Source organism: Globicephala melas, chromosome 9, assembly GCF_963455315.2.
Source record: "Globicephala melas chromosome 9, mGloMel1.2, whole genome shotgun sequence".
Lineage (NCBI taxonomy): Eukaryota > Metazoa > Chordata > Mammalia > Artiodactyla > Delphinidae > Globicephala > Globicephala melas.
This window is the reverse complement of record NC_083322.1, coordinates 104,687,308-104,699,905: the sequence shown is the minus strand read 5'-3', so window position 1 is coordinate 104,699,905 and position 12,598 is coordinate 104,687,308. Positions and strand designations below refer to the sequence as shown.

Genomic DNA, 12,598 nt, shown 5'->3' with positions numbered 1-12,598 from the left:
CATGTGCTTATATATCGTCTGTGTATCTTTAGTCATGAACTGTGTATTCACATCTTTCCCCCACTTTAAAAATTGGGCTGTGTGTTTCTTTATCATTGAGTTTAAAAGTTCCTTGTAAAGCAAGATAGAAGCCCTTTATCAGATACGTGCTTTGCGAATATTTTCTCCTGGTCTCAAGCTTGTCCTTCCATCTTTCTCAACAGCGTCATTCAGGAGCAAAAGATTTAATTTTGATCAAGGTCTATATATCTTTTTTTTTTTTCAGTGGATCATGGTTTTGGTAATATAGCTGAGAAATCTTTGCTAACTCTTGAGGTCACAAAGATTTTCACCTGTGTTTTCTTCTAGAAGGTTAATAGCTTTAGGTTTTAAAGTAGATCTGTGATGCATTCTGAGTTAATTTTTGTCTATGATGTAGGTGCATATCAGATTTTATTATTTTATCTTTTGCATATGGAGATCTAATTGCTCCAGAAAAATTTGTTGTGAAGATAATCCTTTCTCCACTGATTACCTTTGTACTTCTGTTAAATAAGTTGTGCAAATATGTGGGTCATTTTCTGCACTGTTTACTCTGGCCCAGTGATCTCTTTGTTGATCTTTACACCAGTATCATCTGATCTTGATTATTATAGTTTTATGGTAAGTCCTAAAGTCAAGTAGTGTAAGCCTTCCAACTTTCTTCTTCTAAAAAATTTTTTTTAGCTATTCTAGGTCATTTGCATTTTCATATGAATTTTAGAATCTGCTTGTCAATGTCTCAAAATTCTGCTGGAATTTTAACCAGGACTGAGTTGAATCTATAGATAAATTTAGGGAGAGTGACTTTTTTTCTGGTAGTAATGAGTCTTCTGACTCATGAACATAGTATATCTCTCCAGTTATTTATGTGTTCTTTATTTCCTCTTAACAACTTGTAGTTTTCACTGTAGAAATTTTAATATTTCTATGCTATTGAAATGCTAGTGAAGTATATATATATATATGTATATATGAATATATATACATACATATATATATATATATATATATATATATATATATAATGTTAAAACAACCTTGCATAACTGGGATAAATCCCAGTTGGTAAGATATATATCTTTTTCATATGTTACTGGATTCAACTTGCTAAAATTTTGTTTAACATTTTACATTTGTTCTATGAGGGATATTAGACTGTAGTTTTCCTTTCTTTTAATATCTTTGTCTTATTTTGTTATCAGGGTAATCCTGGCCTCATGAGTTGAAGAGTACTTTCTCCTTTTCAGTTTTTTTAGAAGAGTTTGTGTTGAATTGGTATTGTTTCTCCCTTAAACATTTGGTAGAATTCACTAGTGAAGCCATCTGGGCCTTTAGTTTTCTTTTTGGGAAGATTTTTAACTACAAATTCAATTTATTTAAAGGATATAGGGCTATGCAGATTATCTATTTCTTCTTAAATGAGCTTCGGTAGATTGTGTCTTTCAAGGAATTTTTCTCTTTCATCTGAATTGTCTAATTTAGTGTCATCCGTATCTCATAATACAGCTGACCCTTGAACCACATGGGTTTGCCCTGCGCTGGTCCACTTGTGTGTGGATGTTTTTCAGTAGTAAATACTACAGTACTCGTGCCATCTCTTGTTGGTTGAATCTACAGATGCAGAACCGCAGGTACGGGGGATATGATTTGGAGGGCTGACCGTATGTTACAAGAGGATTTTTTACTGCGTGGAGGGTTGGCATCCCTGACCCCCATGTTATTCTCTTAACATTACAGAATCTGTATAATCTTTACCTCTCTCATACATGATATCAGTGATATCAGTGATATCGTGTGCCTTTCTTTTTTCGTGATCACTCTGCAGAGAGGCTTGTCAGTGCTATTGATCTCAAAGAAGTAGCCTTTGGTTTTGTTCATTTTCCCCTAATGTTTTTCTTTTTCTTATTTCCTTAGTTTCCACTTTTATTATTTTCTTTCTTCTACTTACTGTGGGTTTAACTGACTCTGCATTTCTAGTTTCTTAACTTGGAAGTTGACTTGGAAGTTGAAGTCTCTGAGACCCTTATTCATTTCCCATATAGGTACTTAATTTCTCCCTAAGTACTGTTTTTTTTAGTGGCATCTCACAAATATTGGAATATTGTACTTTCATTTTCATCTAATTTTGAAGTACTTTTTAATTTACCTTTTGATTTCTTTTTTGATCTATGAGCTGTTTAGTTCCCAAATATTTGTGATTTTCCAGTTATATTTAGGTATTGATTTCTAATTGAATTAGTCAATGAACATCCTTTGTATGACTTTGATCTTATTAAATTTATTGAGACTTTTTTATAGCCTAGAATATGGTCTCCTTGGAAAATGTGCCATTGCTTTTGAGAAGAATGTGTACGATATTGTTGTTGGGTGGGACATTCTTCAAACATCAGTTAGATCAAGAAATCTGTATCCTTACTGATATTTATCTTCCTGTTCTATCAATTATTTGGAGAGGGGTATTGAAATCTCCAGCTATAATTGTGGATTTGTCTATTTATCCTGTATTTCATCAGTTTTTGTGTCGTGGTTTTTTTTAAAAATATTTATTTATTTATTTATTTGGCTGTGTTGGGATCTTCGTCGCAGCATGCAGGATCCTTCGTTGCGGCGCCTGGGCTTCAGAGTTGTGGCGCACGGGCTTACTCGCCCCGCGGCATGTGGGATCTTAGCTCTTCAACCAGGGGTCAAACCTGCGTCCCCTTCACTGGAAGGCGGATTCTTAACCACGGGACCACCAGGGAAGTCCCTGTGTCATGTGTTTTAAAACTCTGTTATAATGTGCGTAAAGATTTAGAATTGTTATGTCTTCTCAATTAATTGATACTTTTATGATTATGAAATAATAATGATATTATCATCTGGAATCTACTTCATCTGAAAGCTTCCTTTTGATTAATGTAGTGTGGTATGTCTTTTACATCTTTTTACTTTTAAGTTATTTATGTCTTTTATTTCAAGTACATTTTGTACATGCAACATATAATTGGTTCTTGTTTTATCTGACCTGACAAGTTTTGCATTTTTATTGGGTTATTTAAACTATAGAGTATAGGACTTCCCTGGTGGCGCAGTGGTTGAGGATCTGCCTGCCAAGGCAGGGGACACAGGTTTGAGCCCTGGTCCAGAAAGATCCCACATGCCGCAGAGCAGCTAAGCCCATGAGCCACAACTACTGAACCAGCACTCTAGAGCCATCGAGGCACAACTACTGAGGCCTGCATGCCTAGAGCCCGTGCTCTGCAACAACAGAAGCCGCTGCAATGAGAAGCCTGCGCACCACAACGAAGAGTAACCCCCACTCGCCACAACTAGAGAGAAGCCCACATGCAGCAACGAAGACCCAATGCAGCCAAAAATAGAAATAAATCAATAAATTAATTTATAACAAAAACAAAAAAACAAAACCATGCAGTATAAACTAAATAGTATAAACTCTTTTATGTGATTAACACTCTTTTCTAGTAATTCTACCTGAATTCTGTCAGTTCTGGGTAAGCTCTGATTGATTAATTTGTTTCCTAGTTATGGGTCACATTTTCCTGCTTTTGTGCACGCCTGGCAATTTTTGATTGAATGTCAAATGTTACGAATTTAGCCTTGTTTTGTGATTGTTATGTTGTTTTCCTACGTTATCAAAAACATTGCTTGAAATAGTTTGATCCTTTAGGGTCTTGCTTTTAAGATTTGTTAGGCGGGGCTGGAGCAGTGCTCAGAGAGGTTGTAAATATTCCCCGTTACTGAGTCAAGACCTTTTTGGCATCTTCTCCTCAATGTCTAACAAATCGTGGATTGCTCTAGTCTGGGTAACAGGAACAAAGTTTGTTCCTGGCCCTGCGTGATCACTGGCCCCTTATCTTTAATTTTGGGTGGTTCTTTCCCTGGCCTCAGGGAGCTCCTTCTCATGCATGGAGCATTCGTCCTCAGCAGACAGCAGATGACTCCCTGGGCAGCTACTCTGTCCCGTGAACCCCTCCTGTCTTTCGGACTCTAAACCCCCTCCCTTCAACTCAGGACGCCTACCAGACTCCAGCTCTGCCTTCTGAGTCACAGGGGGGAAGGCCTCACCTTGTTCATTTTCTACCGTTTGTTCATGGGTCTCTGTCCTACACTCCTTGGCGGCCAGTGGCACTTCATCTTGGCCAGAAGCGGAAGTCAAATCAGAAGGACTTCTAATCCTCTCTCGTTATATTTTCAACCATGTTAACTGAAACACTGTAGCATGTCTCACTTTACTAGACTTGACTTTTATACCCAACTCGAAATCAATATATGAAATGCCTTCCTATTTAGTTTTCTCTGAGGAATCTCCTTGTTATGAAGAAAACATGGATTGGAAAATCATTGGTGATAATTATTTCGCATTTTTGAATAACTTGATCAAGACTCCAGCAGCTTCCATATCTAGGTGAGTTTTCAGAATTCAACTTCTAGGTCTTGACTTAACTATTATCTGAAGATAAACAAAACCTAGTTATTGGAGGCACTTGCTTTAAAATGTGAGATCCTGATGTAGCTCTCAATAAAGCACTCCATATGGGTTTGGTTCTCAATAAATATTTGTGTCATACAATGTAGGACTCATGTAGGACTCATTTTGAAAGGAAACAGATTACGGCAATAAGATGTCCCCTTGAGAGCATAATTTATTATAAAATACTCCCAAAATAAAATCCTTCTTTGAAAAATAGTCTTATCTAGTTGCTTAGAGTTTAGACTCGGGATCGATGATTTCAGAGCCTGGTAGTTCTGGAGACTTTTGAGAGAGAATTGACCTTTGGAGCTAAATCTGCCAGATTATATACCGCTTGGCTATTTCAGCACATGTGTTGGAATGGACATTTTTATGTATAATTATGGATATTGTGTATAGTTTAAGAGCATACTTTATTGTCTGTGGGGTGTGTTGGGATGTGATGGGACAGAAGCTTTGCCTTAGAGCAGTAGTTCTCAAACTTGGGAATGGATCAAATTTATCTGTGAAATTTGCTAAAAATACAAATGCTTGAACTTCGCCCCAGACATGCTAAATCTTGCTTGTGTGTAGTACCCAGTTTTCTGTAGATACGAAAAATTCTACGGGTGGTTTTGGTGCAAGCCAAAGTTTAAGCAGCACCCCACAGCATCTGTCTAGACCCGGGATTCGTCACTCCTGGGGAGACTTTAAGCTCAGCTATTAATGGGTACAGGAGGAAGAGAAGGTGATGGACTCTCTGGAGAATCAGTCCCTTGATCGTGTTGGATTTATAATACCTCACTTTCCCGAAAGTCACAGCTATTTAATAGCACAGAAAGATGGCAATGAAACTAGTCTGTATATGCTCCAAGGACATGCTTAATTTTATCTTTGTAGACTCATAGCAGCTGGCACAGCATCTTTCATGATAGGGGCTAGGTAACTAGATGTTGACTTAATGAATGAATGAATAAGAATGGACAATAAGTACAGAGTTAATATTAAGAAAGCTGAGCTGGAAATGAGAAAACCCGGCCCATATTCCAGTTCCTGCCATACAATAGCAGTTTGAATTTGCTAATTAAAAAAAAATCCTGAAATGTTTCTTTTCACATGGAATAGAAATGATGCTGTGTACCTCAAAGGGCTGTTGTAGGCATGAACTAAGAGTATAGTGGTGAACGTGCTTTAAAAATTGTAAAGTGATATAAACGTGTGTGGCAATATCACTACCAGGAGTACTAGTTCTGCTTCGGCCCTTACTCATCCTACTATTACTACCCCATGACCTCTCAGATCCTAATGAAAAACAAGATCATTTGCATTCTGCTCTACCAATACACGATTACTCACATAGTTGTGGTGCATGTATTTCTAAGCAGGGCTGGATTTGAGTAAGGTTCATATTGAAGTTTTCAGAGTGTAGCTTTCTCTTTCCTGATCAAGTTTTTTCCCAGGAAATGTTTTCGATGTTCCATGGTTCAGATTAGCCGCTGTCTGTTCTACAAATGACAATAAAGTAAATTAAGTCTGTATTTTTCCTGCTTTCAGATCTCAGTTGTGAGAGAGGAAAACAATTCCTTGCACTTGACCCATCCTCTGTGTATTCTATGCCAGACTGTGTTACAGAACAGAATTAGAGAGTTAAGGAAGTTTAGAAAGTAATTCACCCTTTAGGGCATTAAGAGACAATACAGGTCAAAATCCTGTATCCACAATTCTGAAATCTGCAGAAGTCTGAAAATCGAAGCTTTTCTCAAGATCGGCATCGCAACTCATTCTGCAGACGTAAGTGTTAAGGGGTCTGTTGCCCCTCCCACTGAACCTGTTCGGAGGTGTCCCTGCAGAAGTGTCAGTGAGTTGATACAGGGCTGCCCCGGTGCCCCTGGTGGAGGGGCCATGAATGCATGTGTGATACTTGCACAAGCTCCCTTTCTAAAGTCTGAAACACACAGGGCCCCAAGGATTTCAGAAGTGGACTTGTAGCTCCTGAGTCAGTCAGTTCTTCAAGTGAGGGCTCCTATTAGAAGTGTGGGTTTGTCTTAATTGTCGAGCTGCTCCTTTGAGAACGCTTTGTATTTAAAAAATAAACCCCCGGAGGGGAAGTACGCCATCTGAAATGATGAGTTTCTGATAGTGGGAAGTACAGCATTGTTTAAAGATCACTGCAGTTGCTTTCTAGAATGAGAAATCCTAACACTTGTCCTTAGATCATACAGGGGCAGTTTCAAACCGTCTTGCAATTTGGACAGCCTCTGTCACCAAGACATTCTGAGATGTAATAAGGAATTGAATCCTAAGATGCCTCCGGCATAAACAGCAAACTTATCTTTAATGATCATGCATATAAACTCACTGAGTAAAGTAACTTAAAATACATTGTTTTTGGTGCAAGAAGCAGATTTTTAGCTAAATGTATGCAACTGCATTGTAGATTTCTAAAACATTTTCAAATGTTCACATGAATCCCTGTTGGGAAAATATATTGCCTAGTAAATATTTCATTTATGTTTTACTATAAAAAATCGGAGTATTATCTAAAAATTTGATAAGTTGAATTTGTCTTGAATTTATTTATTTTTTCTGATACTGCATCAGTTCTGTTAATATTGTAGGGTCTTACATTTCACAAAGGCACTTCTAATGATGGAAAAGAAGTTGCAGACCCTTGAGGATGAGCAAATGAACTTCCTTTTATCTCTTACGGGATTTTGGGAGAAATTATTATTGCCCAATCCTTTTGGCTCATCCAGTATTCCCAAATTCCATAACCTCTCACCTCTCCCTGAGACGATTCTAAATACAAGTCATTTGTGGATAAATCATTTAGCGAGTTTAGAGAGAGACACACCTGGTATTGATACTCAGAAACTTCTGGAATTCGGCAAAGAAATGATTGAAAAGGTACAAGCCCTTTAAAGTCTCTGGATAAGGAAGGAATCAAGAAATATCTTGAGATTTATGGAATTAATACTTTTTGGAATGAATCCCAAGATCCTGGCATTGTGGACACATGGTGCTTCAAAAGGAGAAAGAGCTAAACTGGGAATCTTGTCTACACTTGTAAATTTTTCTGATCCATAAAATGAGAGGATTCATAGTAAAAGCTTTAACTTTTCCCAGTTGTTCCATTCAGATTGGCCTCAGTCACCAGCCAGGAAAATGGATTTTGTTCATTTAAGTGAAGTGATAATAAATAATCTCTATAAATTAGGATTTCTGAAGCAGAAACAAATCACAGAAGCTGTAGGCACAGTCTATGCTATGAGGAATACATTCGATCTTTTCTCAGCCCTTTCTGAACCTCAAAAACAAGATATTCATAAAATTTTGACTCATATCTACCTAAATGTCTTCCAGGTCAAAGATTCAGCTTTACTTCTCTAGATTTACTCTTCATTTTACCAATATATTTATAAATTCTTGAGCATTCAGAGGAGAGGGTCTTTGCTGTCTTTCCTTACACAAATCTCAAAACACATTTTGGATATCATAAAGCAATTTAATTTCCAAAACATCAGTGAAGAACTTGCATTTTTTTCTTTTTCTTTTTCTTTTTTATGAAGGAAACGGGAGAAGGAGATAGGGAACTTGTTATTAAGCAGCTAATCTCAATCTTGCCTGATGTTGGAACGGATTTCAGGTGTTGAATACATGTATGTGGGTGTTTGAGTTTTTTTTTAATTAATTAATTTTTGGCTGTGTTTGGGTCTTCGTTTCTGTGTGAGGGCTTTCTCCAGTTGTGGCGAGTGGGGGCCACTCTTCATCGCAGTGCGCGGGCCTCTCACTGTTGCGGTCTCTCGTTGCGGAGCACAGGCTCCAGATGCGCAGGCTCAGTAGTTGTGGCTCACGGACCCAGTTGCTCCACAGCATGTGGGATCCTCCCAGACCAGGGCTCGAACCTGTGTCCCCTCCATTGGCAGGCAGACTCTCAACCACTGCGCCACCAGGAAAGCCCCAGCATTTGTATTTTTATATGAGACAACAGGGTTTCTTAGGGGAATTTCTGAAGTATCTTACTGTCAACAGTTGCTTTCAATTTTTAACTTTTTGGAGCTTCAAGTCCAATCCCTGTTGTCTACAGAGGGTCCCGCAATGGAAGTGATCCACGCTACTTTTTCTTTATTTCAGTATGTGAGCCAACTCATCAATGGCTCAGCAGAAGCCCTGCTAGGTAGTGAATGCTTTGTTCTGGATAATAAAAGCGTTTCTTCCATGAATTATTCAATAGATGAGGGGTCTTCATCTATTCTCCCGTGGGCACAAATCCTTTCAAACCTCTCAGCAAACGGCAGTGAGTTCCATGAATTTACGGCCGTTCACTGTACCATTTCATGGCTGCAAATGTGGGCCCAAATCTGTGGACGCCTGGCTCAAATATTTCAGCTGGACACGAATGTTTTCACTCCTCTTCGTGTTGGTCTCACTCAGATTTTGGCTGCACTGGAAAGTGATGTGAAAATTCCCCAAAGCTGCCAGGGAATATTTCCAGATGTGGAAAACAAAATGAGCTCTACTTTGAAGCTTGTTACTTGGATGTTGAATAGAATGATGGGACCTTATTGTTCATGGAATATGTCAAAAATAAATTGTGTGAACGTTTACTTAAAAAATGTGGCTGACTTTCTAAACGTTATACTTAATGCAGTCTTTGAAAAAGAAAAGGTACCAAAACCTGAGATTTTATTAACTCTTTTAAATGATTCCACAAACCAAGTAAGGATGATTATCAACAACTTAACAAGGGACGTTGATTCTGCACCTCAATCCAACTGGAAACATTTTACTGAATTAATTCTAAAACCCATAGAAATGTCAGATGAAATGCCTCGTCAGTTTCAAAGTATTTGGCTGCATTTAGTAGCTCTGGGGAAGGAAATTCAAAAACTTGTGAAAGATATTTCCCCTAACATCCTGGAAAAGAACACCTCTTCTAAAACTGAAAAAACAATTAAACATATTTGCTACCAGTCCAAGGGAAAATAGTATACACAGATTAGGCTGTCCATTTTAACAGCTAGTTACCTTGCCTTCAATTTATCTCATGATCTCCAAAATTCACCCCAGATAATTTCTCATGGATTAATGAAAGCTGTGGTCTCAATATTGAATTCATGAGAGAGGCGTTCAACGCCCTGATGCCCTCAGTTTATCACGATATTCCACAAGAGCCAGGTACTATTCAAGTTTTAAAGAAGGTAACTTCTCTCCTGTGCACGGTCAAGAAAACAGACATACACCTGCTAGTAGACAAGCTGGAACAGATAAGTGAAAGCCTGATGGATCTTTTCTTTTTTTTTTAACAAAACGTCTTTATTGGAGTATAATTGCTTTACAATGGTGTGTTAGTTTCTGCTTTATAAAAAAGTCAATCAGTTATACATTTACATATGTACCCATATCTCTTCCCTCTTGCGTCTCCCTCCCTCCCACCCTCCCTATCCCACCCCTCTAGGTGGTCACAAAGTACCGAGCTGGTCTCCCTGTGCTATGTGGCTCCTTCCCACTAGCTATTTATTTTACATTTGGTAGTGTATATATGTCCATGTCACTCTCTCACTTTGTCCCAGCTTACCCTTCCCCTTCCCCGTATCCTCCAGTCCATTCTCTAGTAGGTCTGTGTCTTTATTCCCATCTTGCCCCTAGGTTCTTCATGACCATTTATTTTTTTTTTAGATTCCATATACATGTGTTAGCATACAGTATTTGTTTTTCTCTTTCTGACTTACTTCACTCTGTATGACAGAGTCTAGGTCCATCCGCCTCACTAAAAATAACTCAGTTTCGTTCCTTTTTATGGCTGAGTAATATTCCATTGTATATATGTGCCACATCTTCTTTATCCATTCATCTGTTGATGGACACTTAGGTTGCTTCCATGTCCTGGCTATTGTAAATAGAGCTGCAATGAATATTTTGGTACATGACTCTATTTGAACTATGGTTTTCTCAGGGTATATGCCCAGTAGTGGGATTGCTGGGTCTTATGGTGGTTCTGTTTTTAGATTTTTAAGGAACCTCCATACTGTTCTCCATAGTGGCTGTATCAATTTACATTCCCACCAACAGTGCAAGAGGATTCCCTTTTCTCCACACCCTTTCCAGCATGTATTGTTTGTAGACTTTTTGATGGTGGCCATTCTGACCAGTGTGAGAGTTCTTTAAGAATGTCAGTAGGTTAGGTACTGGCAGTTTGGGGGTCAGCTTCTTTGTTGACTTGATGGAAAAACTTGTCGACAGCTCACGTTCTTGGAGTGTTAACCACCTACTGAGGTTCTCACGCCTGCTTCCTAAAGAGGACGCCGATGCCTCCATCGACGTGTACTATGTGCTCCCTCGTGCCATGAGGCTCCTGCAGGGCGTGGGTGACAAAAACATCATGGAGGCCCTCAGGGACGTCTGTAACTTCACGCTCCTGCATGGCATAAGCCTTTCAGACGTCACCAAGGAAGACTTCACTATTGTGATTAAAACTCTTTTGGACACAATTGAATTAATATCAGATCAACCAGGCATCCTTTCAGAGGCTTTAACTTGTCTTCCTGTGTTTTGGTGCTGGAATCACACAACTTCTGGATTTCAGCAGAATCCAAGGTCAGGAGCCTGTGATGCCCACAAGCTCACCTCTCCTTCCTTTTACAGCAAAGTGGCCAGTATCCTTGACCACCTCCACCTGTCTTCCCCAGGTGAAGACTCACAATGTTGGCATGAAAGCTCACAAGTGGAAATAACTAGGAAAGTAGCCTGTGTAATTCATGAATTAATGGATTGGAATTCCATTCTTCTAGAGCTGTCCAAAGTCTTCCATGTTAAGACTTTGCTTTTGAAAACTGTGCAAGAATTTTGTCATAAGGTGTTACCATTTGTCCCATTTTCTGGAAATTAGACAATAGCAGCATCTCTGAACTTTGTCCCAGCTGTTCCATAAAAGCAGATTGCTTTGCAAATCATAGAAAAATTAAAAAAAAAGGCAACTTTACAAAAGCCACATCAGATGAAAACCTCCTTGATAAACTAGCTAGTTTAAACAAGATCCTTAATGTTGATGACGGAACAGAATCATCTGTTAGAAATATTTCTAACAGATTTGGAAAGGATAATAAACTTGCTTTCTAGGGATGAGAGCCTAGAAAATAGTGCTAATTCTGTAGTCTCTCTATTCATGACATTTCTGAATGAAATGGTGGTAGTTTAGAAGCACTATCACGTTTTATTAAAAAAAGTGAAACAACTTACAACTTTGAAGATCTATGGCTTGAGTTTGAACAAATCATGAAATATCTAACCCATAACTTTAGTATCAGATCCCTGTTTTCTGAAATTAACAAGGAAATACAAATTACTAATTCAGTGGCTCTTCAAAACCTAACTTTGCCACTTGCCCATTTTTCCGAAAGCCTGGATTCATCATCCTTGAAGACAGTAGAAATCATTGAAGATTTTTTATTGATCATAAAAAACTGGTTTCATAAATATGCAAATGAAGATTACTCCAAAATGATACAAACATTATTTCTTCTTACAGCTAACGAGAGTTCAACTGATGATATAGCTTTGTTGGCTAAAGATATTGCTACCATTTTGGGTAATCTCTAAAATGTTTCTAGAGAAGATAATTTTGATGTTGCCCTACTTCTTCGTCTGCTAAACCAAGAACAGCTAATTAATTTCTCAGTTGTTCAGCTGCTTTTTGAAAGCTTCCTAATTAATTCAGTCAACAACTTAGCTGAGAGTGCTCAAGAAGCAGCCTTGAATTTAAGTGATACCAACCTTCAAATAATGAATTTCATTAACCTTGCCTTGAACCATACACAGTCAGAAAATGGTGAGAGAATCATTCTCCCTCCAAGAAGCATAGTGGATTTCTTGGAACAGCTTTTGAAAACATTCTTCCCCTTTTTACTAAAGGAAAATTCTGGGGACAAAATATCTCTTCTGCTGAAAGACTTCCACAAAGATGTCATTGCAGAGATGAGGTGAGTTTACTTTTGCTTTGTATAGTGCTTGTAGTTGCATGTTACAATCCAGTTTATTTCCTGGAGTTTATAGTGTCAATGACAGCACTTGTACCAACACCTTTGAATGATCTTTGAAGTGAATTTTGTCTTAATGAACGTTTTATAA

At 38.3% G+C, this 12,598-nt stretch overlaps 1 protein-coding gene across 1 annotated transcript in view; it reads left to right on the top strand.

The window, feature by feature from the left end:
* Positions 1-12,598, top strand: part of ABCA13 (ATP binding cassette subfamily A member 13) — a 36,993-nt gene that overhangs the window by 13,429 nt on the left and 10,966 nt on the right. Inside the window, 8 exon segments of the mRNA XM_070046276.1 lie at positions 4,312-4,426; positions 7,090-7,994; positions 8,430-9,569; positions 9,572-9,783; positions 10,632-11,352; positions 11,355-11,547; positions 11,549-11,657; positions 11,660-12,450. Of these exon segments, the coding sequence (XP_069902377.1) occupies positions 4,312-4,426; positions 7,090-7,994; positions 8,430-9,569; positions 9,572-9,783; positions 10,632-11,352; positions 11,355-11,547; positions 11,549-11,657; positions 11,660-12,450 (4,186 nt within the window).